This window comes from Fringilla coelebs (genome assembly GCF_963513975.1).
Source record: "Fringilla coelebs genome assembly, chromosome: 35".
Lineage (NCBI taxonomy): Eukaryota > Metazoa > Chordata > Aves > Passeriformes > Fringillidae > Fringilla > Fringilla coelebs.
The window spans coordinates 617,123-641,172 of NC_140061.1; the positions used below are offsets into that span (position 1 = coordinate 617,123).

Here is a 24,050-nt window from a genome sequence, read left to right on the forward strand (position 1 = left end):
TTTCCTCCATTTTGTCCCCTCATGGTTTACCACCATTTTCTCCCCTCATGGCCTCCCTCCATTTTCTCTCCTCACGTCTTCCCTCCATTTTCTCCCCTCACACTTTCCCTCCATTTTCTCCCCTCACAGTTTCCCTCCATTTTGTCCCCTCATGGCTTCCCTTCACCTTGTCCTCTCAAGGCTGCTCCACGTCTTCCTCCCCTCACGATCTCCCTCCATTTTCTCTCCTCACGTCTTCCCTCCATTTCCTCCCTTCACGTCTTCCCTCCATTTTGTCCCCTCACAGCCTCCTTCCATTTTGTCCCCTCATGGCTTCCCTCCATTTTCTCCCCTCAGTTTACCACCATTTTCTCTCCTCACGGCTTCCCTCCATTTTCTCCCCTAAGAGTTTCCCACCATTTTGTCCCCTCACGGCTTCCCTCCATTTTCTCCCCTCTGTGTGACCCACAGATTCTGCATAACTCTCAATTTTAATTATATAATGACTTAAAATCCTAAATTAATTAATTATCCCTCATTAGTTAATGGTGTCTCCTGCCCTGTAACTATCCCCACAGATTCTGCCCCATGATTCTGGCCTATTTTAACAAAATTATTAATGTATTGATAAAATTGTGAATAAATTTAATTATTATTTAGTAATTTATGATTTATTAATGAGCACAAAGGGGTGTCCCCTACCCAATAATCTACCCCATAATCTCCCCCACAACTCCCCACTTTGATAAACTGAATTATCTAAATGACAAAAACATTAATTAATTACTTTAAATGATCAATTAATCAACCCTCGTTAATGAGCAACAAGGAGATGCACCCTGCCCCATAACAGTGCCCCAAAAATCGTTCAGCCATTAATTACTCATTAAGAAAACCCCTCGTTAATGAGTGACGAGGCTGGGGGAGGGGTGGCTTTGCCCCTTATTAATCCCTCACTAATTAACCCCATTAATGAGTGACTCGAGGGGGAGTGAGGGATAAATTCATCCCTCCCCCACCTCCCTCAGGGTCCTCCTGGCGCCGCTATGGGGCAGGGGGGGTCCTTGGGGAGATCTATGGGGGGATCTATGGGGCAGGGGAGATCCTTGGGGGGATTTATGGGGGGATTTATGGGGCAGGGGAGGTCCTTGGGGAGATCTATGGGGCAGGGGGGGTCCCTGGGAGGATTTATGGGGGGATTTATGGGGCAGAGGAGATTTATGGGGCAGGCAGGATCCCTGGGGGGATTTATGAGGGGATCTATGGGTCAGGGGAGGTCCCTGGGGGGATTTATGGGGGGATCTATGGGGCAGAGGAGATCTATGGGGCAGGGGAGGTCCCTGGGGGGATTTATGGGGGGATCTATGGGGCAGGGGAGGTCCCTGGGGGGATTTATGGGGGGATCTATGGGGCAGGGGAGATCTATGAGGCAGGGGGGGTCCCTGGGGGGATTTATGGGGCAGGGGAGATCTATGGGGCAGAGGGGGTCCCTGGGGGGATTTTTGGGGCAGGGGAGGTCCCTGGGAGGATTTATGGGGGGATCTATGGGGCAGGGAGAGACCAAAGTTCGGAGGGGGTGGAGATCTATGGGGCAGATATCTATGGGACAGGAGAATCCTGTGGGTAAATCCGTGGGGCAGAAGGGATCTATGGGGGCATCTGTGGGGCAGGAGGACTCAGCAGGTGGGGAGGGGTCGCCGTGGCAGGCGCAGGTGGAGGCGCAGGTGAGGGAGGGCCGGGCCCTGGCGGCCCTGGGATGGTGGGAGCTGCTCCGGGGCCTGCTGGTGTTCGCCCTCTGCTCCCACCCCCGGCTGCAGCAGGACCCCGAGGCGGTGAGACCCCCTCCCCAAACATGGGGAACCCCCCCTACCCCAATTAGAGACCCCTGACCCACTGAGAAACCCATAGAGAGACCCCTGCCCCACACTGAGGGCTTCCCGCCATTTTCTGCCCTCACAAACCGCCCCAGGAGTGACTTCCAAACCCCTCCCTTGTCCCACAAAAGCCCCCCAAATTCCACAAATGACCTCCTAGTCCTCTGAGCCACCCCTAAATCTCCAAATCTACGCCAAATTTCTGCCCCATAACCTGCTCCTAAACCCCATAAGGGAACCCCAAAACTCACCCCCGCTCCTCACAGTCATGGCGGGTCCTGGGCTGTGTCCCTCTGAAGCTGCTGTGGGGGAAAAGTGGGGCATTCCCTTCATCCTGTTCCCTCATGGCTCCCCTCATTTTCTTCCCTTAGGGATTAAGCCTTTTTGTCCCTTCAGGGCTTCCTTTCTTCCTGTCCCCTCACCATTTCCCATCATTTTCTTCCTTCACGCTTCCCCACCATTTTCTCCCCTCACAGTTTTCTGCCATTTCCTCCCCTCACCATTTTCCTGCCATTTTCTCCCCTCACACTTTCCCGTTCTTTGTTCCCCTCATGTTCCCCCACCATTTTCTTTCCTCAGTTTCCCCCCATTTCCTTCCTCTCACACTTTCCCTCCATTTTCTCCCCTCACACTTTCCCGCCCTTTCCCCCTCCTCACTCTCCCCTCCATTTCCCCCCTCACACTTTCCCTCCATTTCCCCCCTCACGCTCCCCTCCATTTTCTCCCCTCACACTTTCCCTCCATTTTCTCCCCTCACATTTTCCCGCCCTTTCCCTCCCTCACTCTCCCCTCCATTTTCTCCCCTCACTCTCCCCTCCATTTCCTCCCCTCACGCTCCCCCTCCATTTCCTCCCCTCACACTTTCCTGCCCTTTCCCCCCCCCACCACTCTCCCTCCATTTTCTCCCCTCACTCTCCCCTCCATTTTTTCCCCTCACACTTTCCCACCATTCCCTCCCCTCACACTTTACCACCATTTTCTCCCCTCACACTTTTCCTGCTCTTTCCCCCCTCACACTTTCCCTCCATTTTCTCCCCTCACACTTTCCCGCCCTTTCCCTCCCCTCACGCTCCCCTCCATTTTCTCACCTCACATTTTCCCATCCTTTCCCCCCTTCATGCTCCCCCTCCATTTTCTCCCCTCACACTTTCCCACCCTTTTTTCTCCCTCATACTCCCCCACCATTTCCTCCCCTCACAGTCCCCCTCTATTTTCTCCCCTCACGCTCCCCCTCCATTTCCTCCCCTCACACTTTCCCTCCATTTCCTCCCCTCACTCTCCCCTCCATTTTCTCCCCTCACACTTTCCATCCATTTTCTCCCCTCACGCTTTCCCGCTCTTTCCCTCCCCTCACGCTCCCCCTCCATTTTCTCCCCTCACACTTTCCCACCATTTCCTCCCCTCACATTTTCTCACCCTTTTTTCTCCCTCATGCTCCCCCTCCATTTTCTCCCCTCACACTTTCCCACCCTTTTTCCCCCCCTCACACTCCCCCTCCATTTCCCCCCTCACACTTTCCCGCTCTTTCCCTCCCCTCACACTTTCTCCTCCATTTTCTCCCCTCACATTTTCCCACCCTTCCCCCCCCACCGCTCTCCCTCCATTTTCTCCCCTCACATTTTCCCGCCCTTTCCCTCCCCTCACGCTTTCCCTCCCTTTTTTCTCCCTCACTCTCCCCTCCATTTCCCCCCCTCACGCTCCCCTCCATTTCCTCCCCTCACACTTTCCCCTCCATTTTCTCCCCTCACTCTCCCCTCCATTTTCTCCCCTCACATTTTCCCTCCATTTCCTCCCCTCACATTTTCCCACCCTTTTTTCTCCCTCATACTCCCCCACCATTTCCTCCCCTCACACTTTCCCTCCATTTTCTCCCCTCACACTTTCCCACCCTTTTTTCTCCCTCATGCTCCCCCTCCATTTTCTCCCCTCACACTTTCCCGCCCTTTCCCCCCTTCACTCTCCCTCCATTTCCTCCCCTCACACTCTCCCTTCCATTTTCTCCCCTCACACTTTCCCTCCATTTTCTCCCCTCACACTTTCCCACCCTTTTTTCTCCCTCATACTCCCCCACCATTTCCTCCCCTCACAGTCCCCCTCTATTTTCTCCCCTCACGCTCCCCCTCCATTTTCTCCCCTCGCACTTTCCCTCCATTTCCTACCCTCACATTTTCCTGCCCTTCCCCCCCCACCACCACTCCCCCTCCATTTTCTCCCCTCACATTTTCCCACCCTTTTTCCTCTCCTCATGCTCCCCCTCCATTTCCTCCCCTCACACTTTCCCACCATTTCCTCCCCTCACACTTTCCCCTCCATTTCCCCCCTCATACTCCCCCACCATTTTCTCCCCTCACGCTTTCCCGCCCTTTCCTCATTTCACTCTTCCCTCCATTTTCTCCCCTCACACTTTCCCTCCATTTCCTCCCCTCACACTTTCCCTCCATTTCCTCCCCTCACACTTTCCATCCATTTCCTCCCCTCACATTTTCCCACCCTTTTTTCTCCCTCACGCTCTCCCTCCATTTTTTCCCCTCACACTCCCCCTCTATTTTCTCCCCTCACTCTTTCCCACCCTTTCCCCTCTCACTCTCCCCTCCATTTTCTCCCCTCACACTTTTCCTCCCTTTTTCCCCCCCTCACTCCCCCCTCCATTTTCTCCCCCTCCCGCCCCAACCTCCCGCCATTCCCCACAGTTCCTGCGGGCGTCCCGCCGGGTTCTCGGTGCCCGTTTATGGCGGGCCCTTCTCTCCGTGTCCCTCTGGGGACACTTCGCGGTCGGCCGGAGCCCGGCGGCCGTGCAGGAGCTGGGCCAGCGGCTCCGGGCTCGTGGCCTGCGGCCATTGCTGGCCCTGCCCATCGAGGGTGAGGGACCCGACGGCGAGGGGTGAGTTGGGGTCACTTATGGGGTTTTAGGGTCACTAATGGTGTCCTGGGGTCACTTATGGGGCAGTTTTGGGGTCACTTATGGTGTCCTGGGGTCACTTATGGGGTTTTGGGGTCACTTATGGTGTCCTGGGGTCACTTATGGGGCAGTTTTGGGGTCACTAATGGTGTCTTGGGGTCACTTATGGGGTTTTGGGGTCACTTATGGTGTCCTGGGGTCACTTATGGGGCAGTTGTGGGGTCACTTGTGGGGTTTTGGGGTCAGTTATGGGATATGGGGGTCACTTATGGGGTTTTAGGGTCACTTATGGTGTTCTGGTGTCACTTATGGGGCAGTTGTGGGGTCACTTGTGGGGTTTTGTGGTCGGTTATGGAATATGGAGGTCACTTATGGTGTCCTGGGGTCACTTATGGGGCAGTTGTGGGGTGACTTGTGGGGTTTTGGGGTCAGTTATGGGATATGGGGGTCACTTATGGGGTTTTAGGGTCACTAATGGTGTCCTGGGGTCACTTATGGGGCTATTGTGGGGTAACTTATGGGGTTTTGTGGTCGGTTATGGATTATGGAGGTCACTTATGGTGTCCTGGGTTCACTTATGGGGCAGTTTTGGGGTCACTTATGGGGTTTTAGGGTCACTAATGGTGTCCTGGGGTCACTTATGGGGCAGTTGTGGGGTCACTTATGGGGTTTTAGGGTCACTAATGGTGTCCTGGGGTCACTTATGGGGCAGTTGGGGGGTCACTTATGGGGTTTTAGGGTCACTTATGTTGTCCTGGGGTCACTTATGGGGCAGTTTTGGGGTCACTTGTGGGGTTTTGGGGTCAGTTATGAAATATGGGGGTCACTTGTGGGGTTTTGGGGTCACTTATGGGGTTTTGGGGTCACTTATGGGATATGGGGGTCACTAATGGTGTCCTGGGGTCACTTATGGGGCAGTTGGGGGGGGTCACTTATGGGGTTTTGGGGTCACTTATGGGGCAGTTTTGGGGTCACTAATGATGTCCTGGGGTGACTTATGGGGTTTTAGGGTCACTAATGGTTTCCTGGGGTCACTTATGGGGCAGTTGGGGGGTCACTTGTGGGGTTTTGGGGTCAGTTATGGGATATGGGGGTCACTTATGGTGTCTGGAGTCACTTATGGGGCAGTTGTGGGGTCACTTATGGGGTTTTAGGGTCACTTATGGGATATGGGGGTCACTTAAGGTGTCTGGGTTCACTTATGGGGCAGTTGTGGGGTCACTTATGGGATATGGGGGTCACTTAAGGTGTCTGGAGTCACTTATGGGGCAGTTGTGGGGTCATTTGTGGGGGTTTGGGGTCAGTTATGGGATATGGGGGTCACTAATGGTGTCCTGGAGTCACTTATGGGGCAGTTTTGGGGTCACTTATGGGGTTTTGGGGTCACTTATGGGATATGGGGGTCACTTAGGGTGTGTGGGTTCACTTATGGGGCAGTTGTGGGGTCACTTATGGGGCAGTTTTGGGGTCACTTATGGGGTTTTGGGGTCACTTATGGGATATGGGGGTCACTTAGGGTGTGTGGGTTCACTTATGGGGCAGTTGTGGGGTCACTTATGGGGTTTTGGGGTCAGTTATGAGATATGGGGGTCACTTAAGGTGTCTGGGTTCACTTATGGGGCAGTTGGGGGGCGACTTGTGGGGGTTTGGGGTCACTTATGGGATATGGGGGTCACTAATGGTGTCCTGGGGTCACTTATGGGGCAGTTGGGGGTTCACTTATGGGGTTTTGGGGTCACTTATGGGATATGGGGGTCACTTATGGGGTTTTGGGGTCACTTATGGGGCAGTTGTGGGGTCACTAATGATGTTCTGGGGTCACTTATGGGGTTTTAGGGTCACTAATGGTGTCCTGGGGTCACTTATGGGGCAGTTGCGGGGTCACTTATGGGGTTTTGGGGTCACTTATGGGGCAGTTGTGGGGTCACTAATGGTGTCCTGGGGTCACTTATGGGGTTTTAGGGCCTCAAATGGTGTCCTGGGATCTCTTATGGGGCAGTTGTGGGGTCACTTGTGGGGTTTTGGGGTCAGTTATGGGATATGGGGGTCATTTATGGGGTTTTAGGGTCACTAATGGTGTCCTGGGGTCACTTATGGGGCAGTTCTGGGGTCACTTGTGGGGTTTTGGGGTCACTTATGGGGTTTTGGGGTCACTTATGGGATATGGGGGTCACTAATGGTGTCCTGGGGTCACTTATGGGGCAGTTGTGGGGTCACTTGTGGGGTTTTGGGGTCAGTTATGGGATATGGGGGTCATTTATGGGGTTTTAGGGTCACTAATGGTGTCCTGGGGTCACTTGTGGGTCACTGATGGGGTTTGGGAGTCACTTGTGGGTCACTGATGGGGTTTTGGGGTCACTTTGGGGTCACTTGTGGGTCACTGATGGGGTTTGGGGTCACTGTGGGGTCACTTGTGGGTCACTGATGGGGTTTGGGGTCACTTGTGGGTCACTGACGGGTTTGGGGTCCCTTTGGGGTCACTTGTGGGTCACTGATGGGGTTTGGGGTCCCTTTGGGGTCACTTGTGGGTCACTGATGGGGTTTTAGGGTCACTTGTGGGTCACTGATGGGGTTTGGGGTCACTTGTGGGTCACTGATGGGTTTGGGGTCCCTTTGGGGTCACTTGTGGGTCACTGATGGGGTTTGGGGTCCCTTTGGGGTCACTTGTGGGTCACTGATGGGGTTTTGGGGTCACTTGTGGGTCACTGACGGGTTTGGGGTCCCTGTGGGGTCACTTGTGGGTCACTGACGGGTTTTGGGGTCACTGTGGGGCAGCGAGGCCTGGTTTGAGCAGAACTGTGGGGCAGCCCTGGAGTGTGTGGGGCTGGCGGCCGCCTCGGGCCCCGAGCCCGCCCTGCAGCTGAAGGTGACGGCGCTGCTGAGCCAGCGGCTCTGCGTGAGTGGGGCGGGACGGGGGGCGGGATGTGGGGCGGGATGGGGGATCTGTGGGGTGGGATTGGGGTCTGTGGGGCGGGATTGGGGTCTGTGGGGCAGGATTGGGGTCTGTGGGGTCTGTGGGGTGCGATTGGGGTCTGTGGGGCGGGATCTATGGGGCAGGGTCTGTGGGGCGGGATGGGGGCTGTGGGGTGGGATTGGGGTCTGTGGGGTCTGTGGGGCGGGATTGGGGTCTGTGGGGTCTGTGGGGCGGGATTGGGGTCTGTGGGGTCTGTGGGGTGGGATTGGGGTCTGTGGGGTGGGATTGGGGTCTGTGGGGTGGGATTGGGGGCTGTGGGGTGGGATTGGGGGCTGTGGGGTCTGTGGGGCGGGATTGGGGTCTGTGGGGTGGGAGCCGTGGGGCGGGATGGGGGGCTGGGGGGTGGGATTGGGGTCTGTGGGGCGGGATTGGGGTCTGTGGGGCGGGATTGGGGTCTGTGGGGCAGGATCGGGATCTGTAGGGCAGGAATGGGATCTGTGGGGCAGGTGAGGCCTCTGTGGGGTCTGTGGGGTCTGTGGGGTGGGATTGGGATCTGTGGGGCGGGATTGGGGTCTGTGGGGCGGGATTGGGGTCTGTGGGGTGGGATTGGGGTCTGTGGGGCGGGATCTGTGGGGCAGGAGCTGTGGGGCGGGATGGGGTCTGTGGGGTGGGATTGGGGTCTGTGGGGCGGGATGGGGGGCTGTGGGGTGGGATTGGGGTCTGTGGGGTCAATGGGGCAGGATTGGAGCTGTGGGGCAGGATTGGGGTCTGTGGGGTCTGTGGGGCGGGATTGGGTCTGTGGGGCGGGATTGGGGCCTATGGGGTCAATGGGGCAGGGGGGAGCTGTGGGGCAGGATTGGGGTCTGTGGGGTGGGATTGGGGGCTGTGGGGCGGGAGCTGTGGGGTGGGATTGGGGTCTGTGGGGCAGGATTGGGAGCTGTGGGGCGGGAGCTGTGGGGCAGGATGGGCGGCTGTGGGGCGGGAACTGTGGGGCGGGATGGGGGGCGGGACTGGGGTCTGTGGGGCGGGATTGGGGTCTGTGGGGTCAATGGGGCAGGATGGGGGTCTGTGGGGCAGGAGCTGTGGGGCGGGATGGGGGCTGTGGGGCGGGATTGGGGGCTGTGAGGCAGGATGGGGGTCTGTGGGGCGGGATGGGGGCTGTGGGGTCTGTGGGGCAGGATTGGAGTCTGTGGGGCGGGAGCTGTGGGGCGGGATGGGGGCTGTGGGGCGGGATTGGGGTCTGTGGGGCCGGATTGGGATCTGTGGGGCAGGATTGGGGGCTGTGGGGTCAATGGGGGATCTGTGGGGCGGGATTGGGGTCTGTGGGGTCTGTAGGGCGGGACTGGGGTCTGTGGGGCAGGATTGGGATCTGTGGGGCAGGATTGGGATCTGTGGGGCAGGATTGGGATCTATGGGGCCGGTGAGGCCTCTGTGGGGTAGGATTGGGATCTGTGGGGCAGGATTGGGATCTGTGGGGCAGGTTTGGGATCTGTGGGGCAGGATTGGGATCTATGGGGCCGGTGAGGCCTCTGTGGGGCAGGATCGGGATCTGTGGGGCAGGATTGGGATCTGTGGGGCAGGTGAGGCCTGTGTGGGGCAGGAATGGGATCTATGGGGCAGGATTGGGATCTATGGGGCAGGTGAGGCCTCAGTGGGGCAGGCGAGGCCTCTCTGCCGAGCCCCCTCTCTGGCCACGCCCCCTAGGAGAAAATCTCGCTCCGATTGGCCCAGCCAGAAGGGGCGGGGCTTAACCCAGAAGAGGTGGCGGCCATGTTGGGCGGCCAGGTAACCCCTCCCTGATTGACCACGCCCCTTTTTTCCCTGTACCACGCCCCTTTTGCGTTGACCACGCCCCTTTACCTGGGCCACGCCCCCTCCTTGCAGGTGCCGGAGCTCACCTGGCTCAGCCCGGCCGAGAACGAGCACCTGGGGCGGGGCCTGGGGAGGCTGGAGCAGGTGGCACAGGTGAGGGGGGAGGGGCGGGGCAGGGAGGGGGCTCAGGTGAGCGACCCGCGCTCACCTGGGGGGCAAAGGCGGCTCGGGCACAGCTGGGCACACCTGGGCACAGCTGGGCACACCTGGGCACAGCTGAGATACACCTGAGATACACCTGGGCACAGCTGGGTACACCTGGGTACACCTGAGATACACCTGAGATACACCTGGGCACACCTGGGCACACCTGGGCACACCTGAGACACACCTGAGATACACCTAAGATACCTGGGCACACCTGGGCACACCTGGGCACACGTGAGATACACCTGGGCACAGCTGGGCACACCTGGCACACACCTGGGCACACCTGAGACACACCTGGAGCACACCTGAGATACACCTGAGCACACCTGGGCACACCTGGGATACACCTGGGCTCACCTGAGCTCACCTGGGCACACCTGGGTCACACCTGGGCACACTTGGACACACCTGGGCACACCTGAACTCAATTGGGACACACCTGAGGTAACCTGGGCACACCTGGGCTCACCTGAGCACACCTGAGCTCACCTGGCGCTCACCTGGCCACACCTGGGGCACACCTGAGCACACCTGGGACACACCTGGGCTCGCCTGGGGTACACCTGGGATACACCTGGGCACACCTGGGACACACCTGGAGCACATCTGGGGCACACCTGGGCACACCTAGGAGGTTCCTGAGCCTCATTTTGGGATACCTGGGCCACACCTGAGCACACCTGAGACACACCTGAACTCACCTGGGCACACCTGGGGCACTCATGAGCATACCTGAGACACATTTGAGACGCACCTGGACACCCAAAACACACCTGAGATACACCTGGGCACACCTGGGGCACACTTGGGCACACCTGGGCTCACCTGGGGCACACCTGGGCACACCTGAGACACACCTGGGCTCACCTGAAACACACCTGGGCTCACCTGGGACACACCTGGGCTCACCTGGGCACACCTGGGCTCACCTGGGACACACCTGGGCTCACCTGGGCTCACCTGGGCTCACCTGGGCTCACCTGGGCTCACCTGGGCACACCTGGGGCACACCTGAGCTCACCTGGGCTCACCTGGGCACACCTGGGCTCACCTGGGCACACATGAGACACACCTGAGATACCTGGGCACACCTGGGACACACCTGGGCACATCTGGGGCACACCTGGGCACACCTAGGAGGTTCCTGAGCCTCATTTTGGGATACCTGGGCCACACCTGAGCACACCTGGCCACACCTGAACTCACCTGGGCACACCTGGGGCACTCATGAGCATACCTGAGACACATTTGAGACGCACCTGGACACCCAAAACACACCTGAGATACACCTGGCCACACCTGGGGCACACCTGGGCACACCTGGGCCACACCTGGGCTCACCTGGGCACACCTGGGATACACCTGGGCACACCTGGGGCACACCTGGGCACACCTGGGCACACCTGGGATACACCTGGGAGGTTCCTGAGCCTCTTTTTGGGGTACCTGGGCGCACCTGAGCTCACCGGGGCACACCTGGGCACACCTGAGCCACACCTGAGCACACCTGGGCTCACCTGGAGCACTCATGGGGATACCTGAGACACATTTGAGACACACCTGGACACGTGAAACACACCTGGGCACACCTGAAACACACCTGGGCACACCTGGGCTCATCTGGGGCACACCTGGGCTCACCTGGGCTCACCTGGAGCACACCTGGGATACACCTGGGCACACCTGGGGCACACCTGGCCACACCTGGGCCACACCTAGGCCACACCTGGGGCACACCTGAGCTCACCTGGGCACACCTGAGCTCACCTGGGCACACCTGGGCTCACCTGAGCTCACCTGTGCCCCCCCCAGGCCGCAGTGTCGCGGGACGTGCAGGTGCTGGTGGACGCTGAGATGTCTCACCTGAACCCCGCCCTCACCTGCCTCACCTGCGGGCTGATGTGGAGGCACAACCGGGCGGGGCCACGCCCCCGCATCTGGCACACCTGGCAGGCCTACCTGAGGGTGAGAGGGCACACCTGGGCACACCTGGGGGGCACCTGGGAAGGGTTGGGACACACCTGGACACACCTGGGCACACCTGGGGCATACCTGGGAAGGGTTGGGACACACCTGGGCACACCTGGGGCACACCTGGGCACACCTGGGGGCACCTGGGAAGGGTTGGAGAACACCTGGGCACACCTGGGGGTACCTGGGAAGGGTTGGAGAACACCTGGGCACACCTGGGGGTACCTGGGAAGGGCTGGGACACACCTGGGCACACCTGGGGCACACCTGGGCACACCTGGAGCACACCTGGGAAGGGCTGGGACACACCTGGGCACACCTGGGGGCACCTGGGCACACCTGGGGGTACCTAGGAAGGGTTGGGACACATCTGGGCACACCTGGGACACACCTGGGTGGTACCTGAGAAACATTTTTGGTACCTGGGCACACCTGGTGAAACACCTGGGGGCAGCTGGGAGTACCTGGGCACACCTGAGGGGTACCTGGGCACACCTGGGCACACCTGTCCCCTCTCCCAGGACACCGAGGCTCACCTGGGCACACCTGAGCCACATTTTGGGGTACCTGGGCTCATCTGGGGGGCACCTGGGCACACCTGGGGATTACCTGGGCACACCTGGGCACACCTGGGGGGTACCTGAGCTCACCTGTGCCCTCCCCCAGGACACCGAGGCTCACCTGGGACACACCTGGGGTTACCTGGGCACACCTGGGGGGTACCTGGGCACACCTGGGGGGTACCTGAGCTCACCTGTGCTCCTCCCCCAGGACACCGAGGCTCACCTGGGCACACCTGGGCACACCTGGGGATACTTGGGCACACCTGGGCACACCTGGGGGGCACCTGGGCACACCTAGGGGATACCTGGGCACACCTGGGGGGTACCTGGGCACACCTGAGCTCACCTGTGCCCTCCCCCAGGACACCGAGGCTCACCTGAGTTCTCACCTGGGGGGTACCTGAGCACACCTGGGCACACCTGGGGGTACCTGGGCACACCTGGGGGGTACCTGAGCTCACCTGTGCCCTCCCCCAGGACACCGAGGCTCACCTGGGCACACCTGGGCACACCTGGGGGTTACCTGGGCACACCTGAGCTCACCTGTGCCCTCCCCCAGGACACCGAGGCTCACCTGGGCACACCTGGGCACACCTGGGGGGTACCTGGGCACACCTGATCTCACCTGTGCCCCTCCCCCAGGACACCGAGGCTCACCTGGGCACTCACCTGGGCACACCTGGGGGGTACCTGGGCACACCTGGGCACACCTGGGCACACCCGAGCTCACCTGTGCCCCTCCCCCAGGACACTGAGGCTCACCTGGGCACACCTGGGCACACCTGGGCTCACCTGGGCACACCTGAGCTCACCTGGGCTCACCTGAGCACACCTGGGCACACCTGGGGGGTACCTGGGCACACCTGAGCTCACCTGGGCTCACCTGGGGGGTACCTGGGCACACCTGTGGGGTACCTGGGCACACCTGGGCACACCTCTGGGGTAGCTGGGCACCCCTGGGCACACCCGAACTCACCTGTGCCCCTCCCCCAGGACACCGAGGCTCACCTGGGCGCTCACCTGGCGCAGGTGGGCGGGGCCGGCCTCAGCTGCGGGGTGAAGTTGGTGCGCGGGGCTTACCTGGCCCAGGAGCAGGGGCGGGCCCAGGCCCGGGGCTGCCCCTCCCCCACCTGGGACACACCTGAGGAGACCTCGGCCAGGTGGGGGAGGGGTGGGAAACTGAGGCAGTTTTGGGGTGAAATTTGGGTCATTTTGGGTCAAATTTTGGGGGAATTTCGTGGTGATTTTGGGTCAAATTTTGGGTTAAGTTGGGGTAAATTCTGCATTAATATTGGGTTAATTTTGGGTTAAATTTGGAATTATTTTGGGTGAATTTTGCATTAATTTGGAGTTAATTCTGTGTTAATTTTGAATTAATTTCTTGTTGATTCTGGGTAATTAAAGTTGAATTTAAGGTTAATTTTTGGTGAATTTTGGATTAATTTTGTGTTAATTTTGGGTTAATTTGGGGTAAATTTTGGGTTAATTTTGCATTAATTCTGAGTTAATTTCACGTTTATTCTGGGTTAATTTTCCATTAATTTTATGTTAATTTTATGTTATTTTAAGGTTAATTTTTGTTGAATTTTGGATTAATTTTCTGGTGAATTTTGGGTTTATTTCGGGTAAATTTTGGGTTAATTTTGCATTAATTCCGGGTTAATTTCACATTAATTCTGGGTTAATTTTGCATTAATTTTATGCTAATTTTATGTTAATTTTTGGTGAATTTTAGATTATTTTTGGGGTGAAATTTGGGTTAATTTGGGGTAAATTTTGGGTTAATTTTGCATTAATTCCGGGTTAATTTCACATTAATTCTGGGTTAATTTTGCATTAATTTAATGCTAATTTTATGTTAATTTTTTGTGAAATTTGGGTTGATTTTGTGTTAATTTGGGGTTAATTTCAGGTGGTTTTTGGGTGAATTCCAGCTAAATTTTGGGTGAATTTTTGCTGATTTTTGACTGAATTTTAGGTTTATTTCCTCTGATTTCAGGTGAATTTTGGGTGAATTCCAGCTAAATTTTGGGTGAATTTCTGAGGACTTTTGGGTTCATTTTGGGTTAATTTCCCCTGATTTCTGGTGAATTTTGGGCTGAATTTCTGCTGATTTCTGTGTGAATTTCTGCTGAATTTGGGGTGAATTTTTGGCTGAATTTTCTCTGATTTCAGGCTGATTTTGGGCTGAATTTCCTCTGATTTTGGGTTCATTTCTCTGTGAATTTCTACAGATTTTTGGGTGAATTTCTGCTGATTTTGGGCTGATTTTTGGATGAATTTCTGCTGATTTTGGGCTGATTTTTGGATGAATTTCTGCTGAATTTGGGCTGATTTTTGGGTGAATTTCCTCTGATTTTGGGTTCATTTCTGTGTGATTTTCTGCTGTTTTTTGGCCGAATTTCCCCTGATTTCAGGTGAATTTTTGGATGAATTTCTGCTGATTTTGGAGTGAATTTTGGCTTCATTTCCCCTGATTTCAAGTGAATTTTTGGGTGAATTTCTGCAGATTTTGGGCTGAATTTTTGCCTGAATTTCTGTTGATTCTGGGTTCATTTTGGGTTCATTTCCCCTGATTTCAGGTGAATTTCTGGGTGAATTTCTGCAGATTTTTGAGTGAATTTTGGGTTAATTTCCTCTGACTTCAGGTGAATTTGTGCAGATTTTGAGGTGAATTTTTGCCTGAATTTCTGTTGATTCTGGCTCCATTTTGGGTCCATTTCCCCTGATTTCAGGTGAATTTCTGATGATTTTGGGTAAATTTTTGGCTGAATTTCCTCTGACTTCAGGTGAATTTCTGGGTGAATTTCTGCTCTTTTTGGAGTGAATTTTGGGTGAATTTTTGCCTGAATTTCTGTTGATTCTGGCTCCATTTTGGGTCCATTTCCCCAGATTTCAGGTGAATTTCTGGGTGAATTTCTGCAGATTTTGGGCTGAATTTTTGCCTGAATTTCTGCTGATTTTTGAGTGAATTTTGGGTTAATTTCCTCTGACTTCAGGTGAATTTCTGGGTGAATTTCTGCAGATTTTGGAGTGAATTTTGGGTGATTTTTGGGTGAATTTTGGGTGAATTTCCTCTATTTTTGGGTTCATTTCTGGGTGAATTTCTGCAGATTTTGGGCTGAATTTTTGCCTGAATTTCTGCTGATTCTGGGTCCATTTTGGGTCCATTTCCCCTGATTTCAGGTGAATTTTTGGGTGAATTTCTGCTGATTTTGGGCTGAATTTTTGGGTGAATTTCTGCTGATTTTTGAGTGAATTTTGGCTTCATTTCCCCTGATTTCAGGTGAATTTCTGGGTGAATTTCTGCCGATTTTGAGGTGAATTTTTGCTTGAATTTCTGTTGATTCTGGCTCCATTTTGGGTTCATTTCCCCTGATTTCAGGTGAATTTCTGGGTGAATTTCTGCAGATTTTGGGCTGAATTTTTGGGTGAATTTCTGCTGATTTTTGGCTGAATTTTTGGGTGAATTTTTGGGTGAATTTTTGGGTGAATTTCTGCTGATTTTTGAGTGAATTTTGGCTTCATTTCCCCTGATTTCAAGTGAATTTTTGGGTGAATTTCTGCAGATTTTGGGCTGAATTTTTGCCTGAATTTCTGTTGATTCTGGCTCCATTTTGGGTTCATTTCCCCTGATTTCAGGTGAATTTCTGGGTGAATTTCTGCTGATTTTGGCCTGAATTTTTGCCTGAATTTCTGCTGATTTTGGAGTGAATTTTGGGTTCATTTCCCCTGATTTCAGGTGAATTTCTGGGTGAATTTCTGCTGATTTTGGGCTGAATTTTTGCCTGAATTTCTGCTGATTTTTGAGTGAATTTTGGGTTCATTTCCCCTGATTTCAGCTGAATTTCTGGGTGAATTTCTGCCGATTTTGAGGCTGAATTTTTGCCTGAATTTCTGTTGATTCTGGCTCCATTTTGGGTTCATTTCCCCCGATTTTGTGTCCCCAGCTACGAGCGCTGCCTGCGGCTGCTCCTGGCCGCGCTGGCCCGGCCCCACCCGCGCCTGGCGCTGATGGTGGCCACGCACAACGAGGGCTCGGTCCTGGCTGCCATCTCGGGGTGAGAACGGGGCTAAAAACGGAGATTTTGGGGCTTTTGGGGGGGATTTCTATGGGGAATTTTTATGGGATTTTTTCTGATTTTTTCTGGATTTTTTCTGATTTTTTCTGATTTTTTCCGATTTTTTTCTGATTTTTTTCTGATTTTTTTCTAAATTTTTTTCTGATTTTTTTGTGATTTTTTGGTGAATTTTTGGAAATTTTTTGTGAATTTTTCATTCCTGTTTTAGTGAGGTTTTTCATTATTTTTTTGTGAAATTTTGGGATTTTTTCTTATTTTTTGGTGATTTTTGGGTCTTTTTTTTTTGACCGCCTCATGGTGGCCACGCACAACGAGGGCTCGGTCCTGGCTGCCATCTCGGGGTGAGAACGGGGCTAAAAACGGAGATTTTGGGGCTTTTGGGGGGGATTTCGATGGGGAATTTTTATGGGATTTTTTCTGATTTTTTCTGATTTTTTCTGATTTTTTCTGATTTTTTCCGATTTTTTTCTGATTTTTTTCTGATTTTTTTCTGATTTTTTTTGTGAATTTTTGGTGAATTTTTGGTGAATTTTTGAGATTTTTGGTGAATTTTTCATTCATTTTTTGTGAATTTTTCATTCATTTTTTGTGAGATTTTTGGGATTTTTTCTTATTTTTTGGTGATTTTTGGGTCATTTTTTTTGACCACCTCATGGTGGCCACGCACAACGAGGGCTCGGTCCTGGCTGCCATCTCGGGGTGAGAACGGGGACAAAATTCAGGATTTTGGGGCTTTGGGGGAGGATTTCTATAGGGAATTTTAATGGGATTTTTTCTGGATTTTTTCTGATTTTTTCTGATTTTTTCTGGGTTTTTTCTGATTTTTTTACGATTTTTTTTCTGATTTTTTTCTGATTTTTTTGTGAATTTTTGGTGAATTTTTGAGATTTTTTGGTGAATTTTTCATGAATTTATGTGAATTTTTCATTCATTTTTTGTGAAATTTTCATTCATTTTTTGTGAGATTTTGGGGATTTTTTCTAATTTTTTGGTGATTTTTGGGTCATTTTTTTTGACCACCTCATGGTGGCCATTCACAACGAGGGCTCAGTCCTGGCTGCAATCTCGGGGTGAGAACGGGGACAAAATTCAGGATTTTGGGGCTTTGGGGGAGGATTTCAATGGGGGATTATGGGGAATTTTTATGGGATTTTTTTGGGATTTTTTCTGATTTTTTTCTGGTTTTTTTCTGATGTTTTTGGTGATTTTTGTGAACTTTTCTTGAATTTTTTGTAATTTTTTTGAGAAATTTTTAAAAAATTTTTGGTGACTTTATCTTTAATTTTCAAATCACTTTTGCAGGTTTATGGTGATATTTTGTGGGTTTTTTGTGATTTTTAAAGTGATTTTTTGTGAATTTTTTCTGATTTTTTGGTGATTTTGTAGTGATTTTTTTTGTGATTTTTATGTGAATTTTTAGGGATATTTGAGGATTTTGGGGGAGGTTTTGGGTGATTTTTTTGGATTTTTTTGGTGATTTTTGGGTGATTTTTGGGTCATTTTTTTTGACCGCCTCATGGTGGCCACGCACGCACAACGAGGGCTCGGTCCTGGCTGCCATCTCGGGGTGAGAACGGGGCTAAAAACGGAGATTTTGGGGCTTTTGGGGGGGATTTCGATGGGGAATTTTTATGGGATTTTTTCTGATTTTTTTCTGGATTTTTTCTGATTTTTTCCGATTTTTTTCTGATTTTTTCTTGATTTTTTTCTGATTTTTTTTGTGAATTTTTGGTGAATTTTTGGTTAATTTTTGAGATTTTTGGTGAATTTTTCATTCATTTTTTGTGAATTTTTCATTCATTTTTTGTGAGATTTTTGGGATTTTTTCTAATTTTTTGGTGATTTTTGGGTCTTTTTTTTTGACCGCCTCATGGTGGCCACGCACAACGAGGGCTCGGTCCTGGCTGCCATCACGGGGTGAGAACGGGGACAAAATTCAGGATTTTGGGGCTTTGGGGGAGGATTTCTATGGTGAATTTTAATGGATTTTTTCTGGATTTTTTCTGATTTTTTTCTGGTTTTTTTCTGATTTTTTTCCGATTTTTTTCTGATTTTTTCCGATTTTTTTCTGATTTTTTTCTGATTTTTTTGTGAATTTTTGGTGAATTTTTTGTGAATTTTTGAGATTTTTGGTGAATTTTTCATTCATTTTTTGTGAATTTTTCATTCATTTTTTGTGAGGTTGTTGGGGATTTTTTCTAATTTTTTGGTGATTTTTGGGTCTTTTTTTTTTGACCGCCTCATGGTGGCCACGCACGCACAACGAGGGCTCGGTCCTGGCTGCCATCTCGGGGTGAGAACGGGGCTAAAAACGGAGATTTTGGGGCTTTTGGGGGAGGATTTCGATGGGGGATTGTAATGGGATTTTTTCTGGATTTTTTCTGATTTTTTCTGATTTTTTCTGGGTTTTTTTTGATTTTTTTACGATTTTTTTCTGATTTTTTTCTGATTTTTTTTGGTGAATTTTTGGTGAATTTTTGGTGAATTTTTGAGATTTTTTGGTGATTTTTTCATGAATTTATGTGAATTTTTCATTCATTTTTTGAGAATTTTTGATTCATTTTTGTGAGGTTTTTCATTCATTTTTTGTGAAATTTTTTGGGATTTTTATGTAAATTTCGCCGATTTTTTTTCTTTTATTTTTAAATCACTTCGGGGATTTTTTTTGGTTGATTTTTGGTTGATTTTTGGTTGATTTATGGGAATTTTTCTTGAACTTTTTTTTTTTTTTTGGTGATTTTTAAAAAATTTATTTCCAATTTTTTTGGTGATTTTGTTGTGAATTTTTTGTGAGTTTTTCGTGAATTTTTTTGTAAATTTTTGGGGATTTTTTGGTGATTTTTGTGTAAATTTGGGGCTGATTTTGGGGCTGATTTTGGGCTGATTTTGGGGTGATTTTATTGCAAACCCCAAAATCGCCGGGTTTGACCCCAAATCCCCCCCAGGCTGTCCCAGGTCCCTCCCGGCTCCGTTTGCTTCGGGCAACTGCAGGGGATGGGAGAGCACCTGAGCCTGGCCCTGGGTGAGTGACCATGAGTGACCACTGACCACTGACCACTGAGTGACCATGAGTGACCACTGACCCCTGAGTGACCCTGAGTGACCCCTGAGTGACCATGAGTGACCACTGAGTGACCCTGAGTGACCAATGAGTGACCACTGACCCCTGAGTGACCAATGAGTGACCACTGAGTGACCACTGAGTGACCACTGAGTGACCATGAGTGACCACTGAGTGACCAATGAGTGACCACTGACCACTGAGTGACCAGTGAGTGACCACTGAGTGACCAATGAGTGATCCTGAGTGACCACTGAGTGACCACTGACCACTGAGTGACCAATGAGTGACCATGAGTGACCACTGAGTGACCCCTGAGTGACCACTGAGTGACCAATGAGTGACCATGAGTGACCACTGAGTGACCACTGAGTGACCCTGAGTGACCAATGAGTGACCATGAGTGACCACTGAGTGACCACTGAGTGACCATGAGTGACCACTGAGTGACCACTGAGTGACCAGTGACCAGTGACCACTGAGTGACCTCTGAGTGACCACTGAGTGACCACTGAGTGACCAATGAGTGACCACTGAGTGACCAATGAGTGACCACTGAGTGACCACTGACCAGTGAGTGACCACTGAGTGACCCCTGAGTGACCACTGAGTGACCTCTGAGTGACCAATGAGTGACCCTGAGTGACCACTGAGTGACCCCTGAGTGACCACTCAGTGACCAATGAGTGACCCCTGAGTGACCAATGAGTGACCAATGAGTAACCAATGAGTGACCACTGAGTGACCCCAAATGACCCCTGAGTGACCAATGAGTGACCCCAAATGACCCCTGAGTGACCACAAGTGACCAATGAGTGACCTTGAGTGACCACAGGGGACCCCAAATCCCAAAAAGACCCCCCAACCCCCCCCCAAAATCCCCTTAAATGACCCCAAAGCACCCCAAACTGACCCTGAGTGACCCCTGAGTGACCCCTGAGTGACCTCTGACCCCGAGTGACCCCAAATGACCCCAAGTGACCACTGAGTGACCACAAGTGACCCTGAGTGACCACAGGGCACCCCAAATCCCCCAAAAATCTGAAAAAATCCCCCCAAATCCCCTTTGATGACCCCAAACTGACCCTGAGTGACCCCTGAGTGACCCCAAATGACCCCTGAGTGACCACAAGTGACCATTGAGTGACCACGAGTGACCATTGAGTGACCCTGAGTGACCACAGGGGACCCCAAATCCCAAAAAGTCCCCCCAAAACCCCCCCAAAATCCCCTTAAATGACCCCAAACCACCCCAAACTGACCCTGAGTAACCCCTGAGTGACCCCTGAGTGACCCCTGAGTGACCCCTGAGTGACCCCTGAGTGACCCCTGACCCCGAGTGACCCTGAGTGACCCTGAGTGACCACGAGGGACCCCAAATCCCCTAAAAATCTGCAAAAAATCCCCCCAATCCCCCTTTGATGACCCCAAACTGACCCTGAGTGACCCCTGAGTGACCCCTGACCCTGAGTGACCCCAAATGACCCCTGAGTGACCACTGAGTGACCCCTGAGTGACCCCTGAGTGACCACTGACCCTGTGTTCCCCCAAATCCCCAAAATCCCCCGAAAACCCCCCCAAAATCCCCTTAAATGACCTCAAACCACCCCAAACTGACCCTGAGTGACCCCTGAGTGACCCCAAATGACCCCTGAGTGACCCCTGAGTGACCACTGAGTGACCACTGACCCCTGAGTGGCCCAAAATGACCCCTGAGTGACCACAAGTGACTACTGAGTGACCATTGAGTGACCTTGAGTGACTACAGGGGACCCCAAATCCCAAAAAATCCCCCCAAATCCACCCAAAACTCCCCTTAAATGACCTCAAACCACCCCAAACTGACCCTGAGTGACCCCTGAGTGACCATTGAGTGACCCCTGAGTGACCCCTGAGTGACCACTGAGTGACCCTGAGTGACCACAGGGGACCCCAAATCCCAAAAAGTCCCCCCAAAACCCCCCCAAAATCCCCTTAAATGACCCCAAAGCACCCCAAACTGACCCTGAGTGACCCCTGAGTGACCCCTGAGTGACCTCTGACCCCGAGTGACCCCAAATGACCCCAAGTGACCACTGAGTGACCACAAGTGACCCTGAGTGACCACAGGGCACCCCAAATCCCCCAAAAATCTGGAAAAATCCCCCCAAATCCCCTTTGATGACCCCAAACTGACCCTGAGTGACCCCTGAGTGACCCCAAATGACCACTGAGTGACCACAAGTGACCATTGAGTGACCACGAGTGACCATTGAGTGACCTTGAGTGACCACAGAGGACCCCAAATCCCAAAAAGTCCCCCCAAATCCACCCAAAACTCCCCTTAAATTACCTCAAACCACCCCAAACTGACCCTGAGTGACCCCTGAGTGACCCCTGAGTGACCATTGAGTGACCACTGACCCCTGAGTGACCCTGAGTGACCACAGGGCACACCAAATCCCCCAAAATCCCTAAAAAATCTGAAAAAATCCCCCCAAATCCCTTTTGATGACCCCAAACTGACCCCGAGTGACCCCTGAGTGACCCCTGAGTGACCCCAAATGACCCCAAGTGACCACAAGTGACCATTGAGTGACCACAGGGGACCCCAAATCCCAAAAAGTCCCCCCAAAACCCCCCCAAAATCCCCTTAAGTGACCTCAAACCACCCCAAACTGACCCTGAGTGACCCCAAATGACCCCTGAGTGACCCCAAATGACCCCTGAGTGACCCCTGACCCCGAGTGACCCCTGAGTGACCCTGAGTGACCACTGAGTGATCCTGAGTGACCACAGGGGACCCCAAATCCCCAAAAGTCCCTAAAAAATCTGAAAAAACCCCCTCAAATCCTCTTTGATGACCCCAAACTGACCCTGAGTGACCCCTGAGTGACCCCAAATGACCCCTGAGTGACCCCTGAGTGACCCTGAGTGACCCCTGAGTGACCCCTGAGTGACCACTGACCCTGTGTTCCCCCAAATCCCCAAAAGTCCCCCCCAAACCCCCCAAAATCCCCTTAAATGACCTCAAACCACCCCAAACTGACCCTGAGTGACCCCAAATGACCCCTGAGTGACCCCCGAGTGACCCCTGACCCCGAGTGACCCCTGACCCCGAGTGACCCCGGGTGGCCGCGGTGTTTCCGGCAGGTTCCGGGGGGTTCCCGGTGTACAAGTCGGTGGCGCTGGGTCCCCCCGAGGTGACGATCCCGTACCTGGCGCGGCGAGCGGCCGAGAACCGCGGGGCGCTGGGCGGGGCCAGGCGGGAGCGGCAGCTGATGTGGGTGGAGCTTCGGCGCAGGCTCCGCCCCTGGGCGTGAACCACCAAATTTCACCCAAAATCCTGGAATTTCTACACCAGAAATAAAAAATTCCCATTAAAAACACCCAAAATTGACTGAAAAACCCGAAATGGAAGGGGCTGTGGGCGTGGCTCTGGCACAGGCTCCGCCCCTGGGCGTGAACCACCAAAATTTCCCGCCAAAAATCCTGGAATTTCTACAACAAAAATAAAAAAATCCAATTAAAAACAGCCAAAATTGACCTAAAAAATTGGAGTGGGAGGGGCTGTGGGCGGAGCTTCAGCGCAGGCTCCGCCCTTGGGCGTGAACCCCAAAATTTCCCGCCAAAAATCCTGGAATTTCTATACCAGAAATAAAAAATTCCCATTAAAAACACCCAAAATTGACCTAAAAAATCAAAGTGGGAGGGGCTGTGGGCGGGGCTTCAGCACAGGCTCCGCCCCTGGGCGTGAACCCCAAAATTTCCCGCCAAAAATCCTGGAATTTCTACACAAGAAATAAAAAAATCTCATTAAAAACACACGAAATTGGCATAAAAACGTGGAGTGGGAGGGGCTGTGGGCGTGGCTTCAGCATAGGCTCCGCCCCTGGGCGTGAGCCCCAACTTTTCCCGCCAAAAATCGTGGAATTTCTACCCCAAAAATAAAAAAAAATCCATTAAAAACACCCAAAGTGTACTGAAAAACCTGGAGTGGGAGGGGCTGTGGGCGGGGCTTTGGCACAGGCTCCGCCCCTGGGCGTGATCCCTCAAATTTCCCAAAAATCCTGGAATTTCTACCCCAGAAATAAAAAAATCTCATTAAAAACACCCGAAATTGACTTAAAAAATCAAAGTGGGAGGGGCTGTGGGCGGGGCTTCAGCACAGGCTCTGCCCCTGGGCGTGAACCCCCCAAATTTCTCAAAAATCCTGGGATTTCTACACCAGAAATTAAAAACATCTCATTAAAAACACCCAAAATTTACCTAAAAAATCAAAGTGGGAGGGGTTGAGGGCGGAGCTTTGGCGCAGGCTCCGCCCCTGGGCGTGAACCCCAAAATTTCCAAAAAAACCTGGAATTTCTACACCAGAAATAAAAAAAATCTCATTAAAAATACCCGAAATTGACCTAAAAAATCAAAGTGGGAGGGGATGTGGGGCAGGCTCCGCCCCTGGGCGTGAACCCCAAAATTTCCCAAAAATCCTGGAATTTCTACACCAAAAATAAAAAAAATCCCATTAAAAATGCCTGAAATTGACCTAAAAACCTGGAGTGGGTGGGGCTGTGGGCGGGGCTTTGGGGCAGGCTCCGCCCCTGGGCGTGAACCCCAAAATTTCCCAAAAATCCTGGAATTTCTACACCAGAAATAAAAAAATCCCATTAAAAACACCCGAAATTGACTGAAAAACCCGAAATGGGAGG

The 24,050-nt window shown here is 52.4% G+C and overlaps 1 protein-coding gene across 1 annotated transcript; it reads left to right on the forward strand.

The window, feature by feature from the left end:
- Positions 1 to 4,615: 4,615 nt before the first annotated feature.
- Positions 4,616 to 22,667, forward strand: PRODH2 (proline dehydrogenase 2; the record flags this gene model as incomplete). The annotated part of the gene is made up of 9 exons (XM_084224275.1): positions 4,616 to 4,734; positions 7,528 to 7,648; positions 9,371 to 9,451; positions 9,551 to 9,631; positions 11,501 to 11,653; positions 13,216 to 13,382; positions 16,173 to 16,283; positions 19,250 to 19,326; positions 22,498 to 22,667. Coding segments are annotated over 9 exons (1,080 nt in total), but the record flags the coding sequence as incomplete, so codon positions are not given.
- Between the last annotated feature and the right edge of the window lie 1,383 nt (positions 22,668 to 24,050).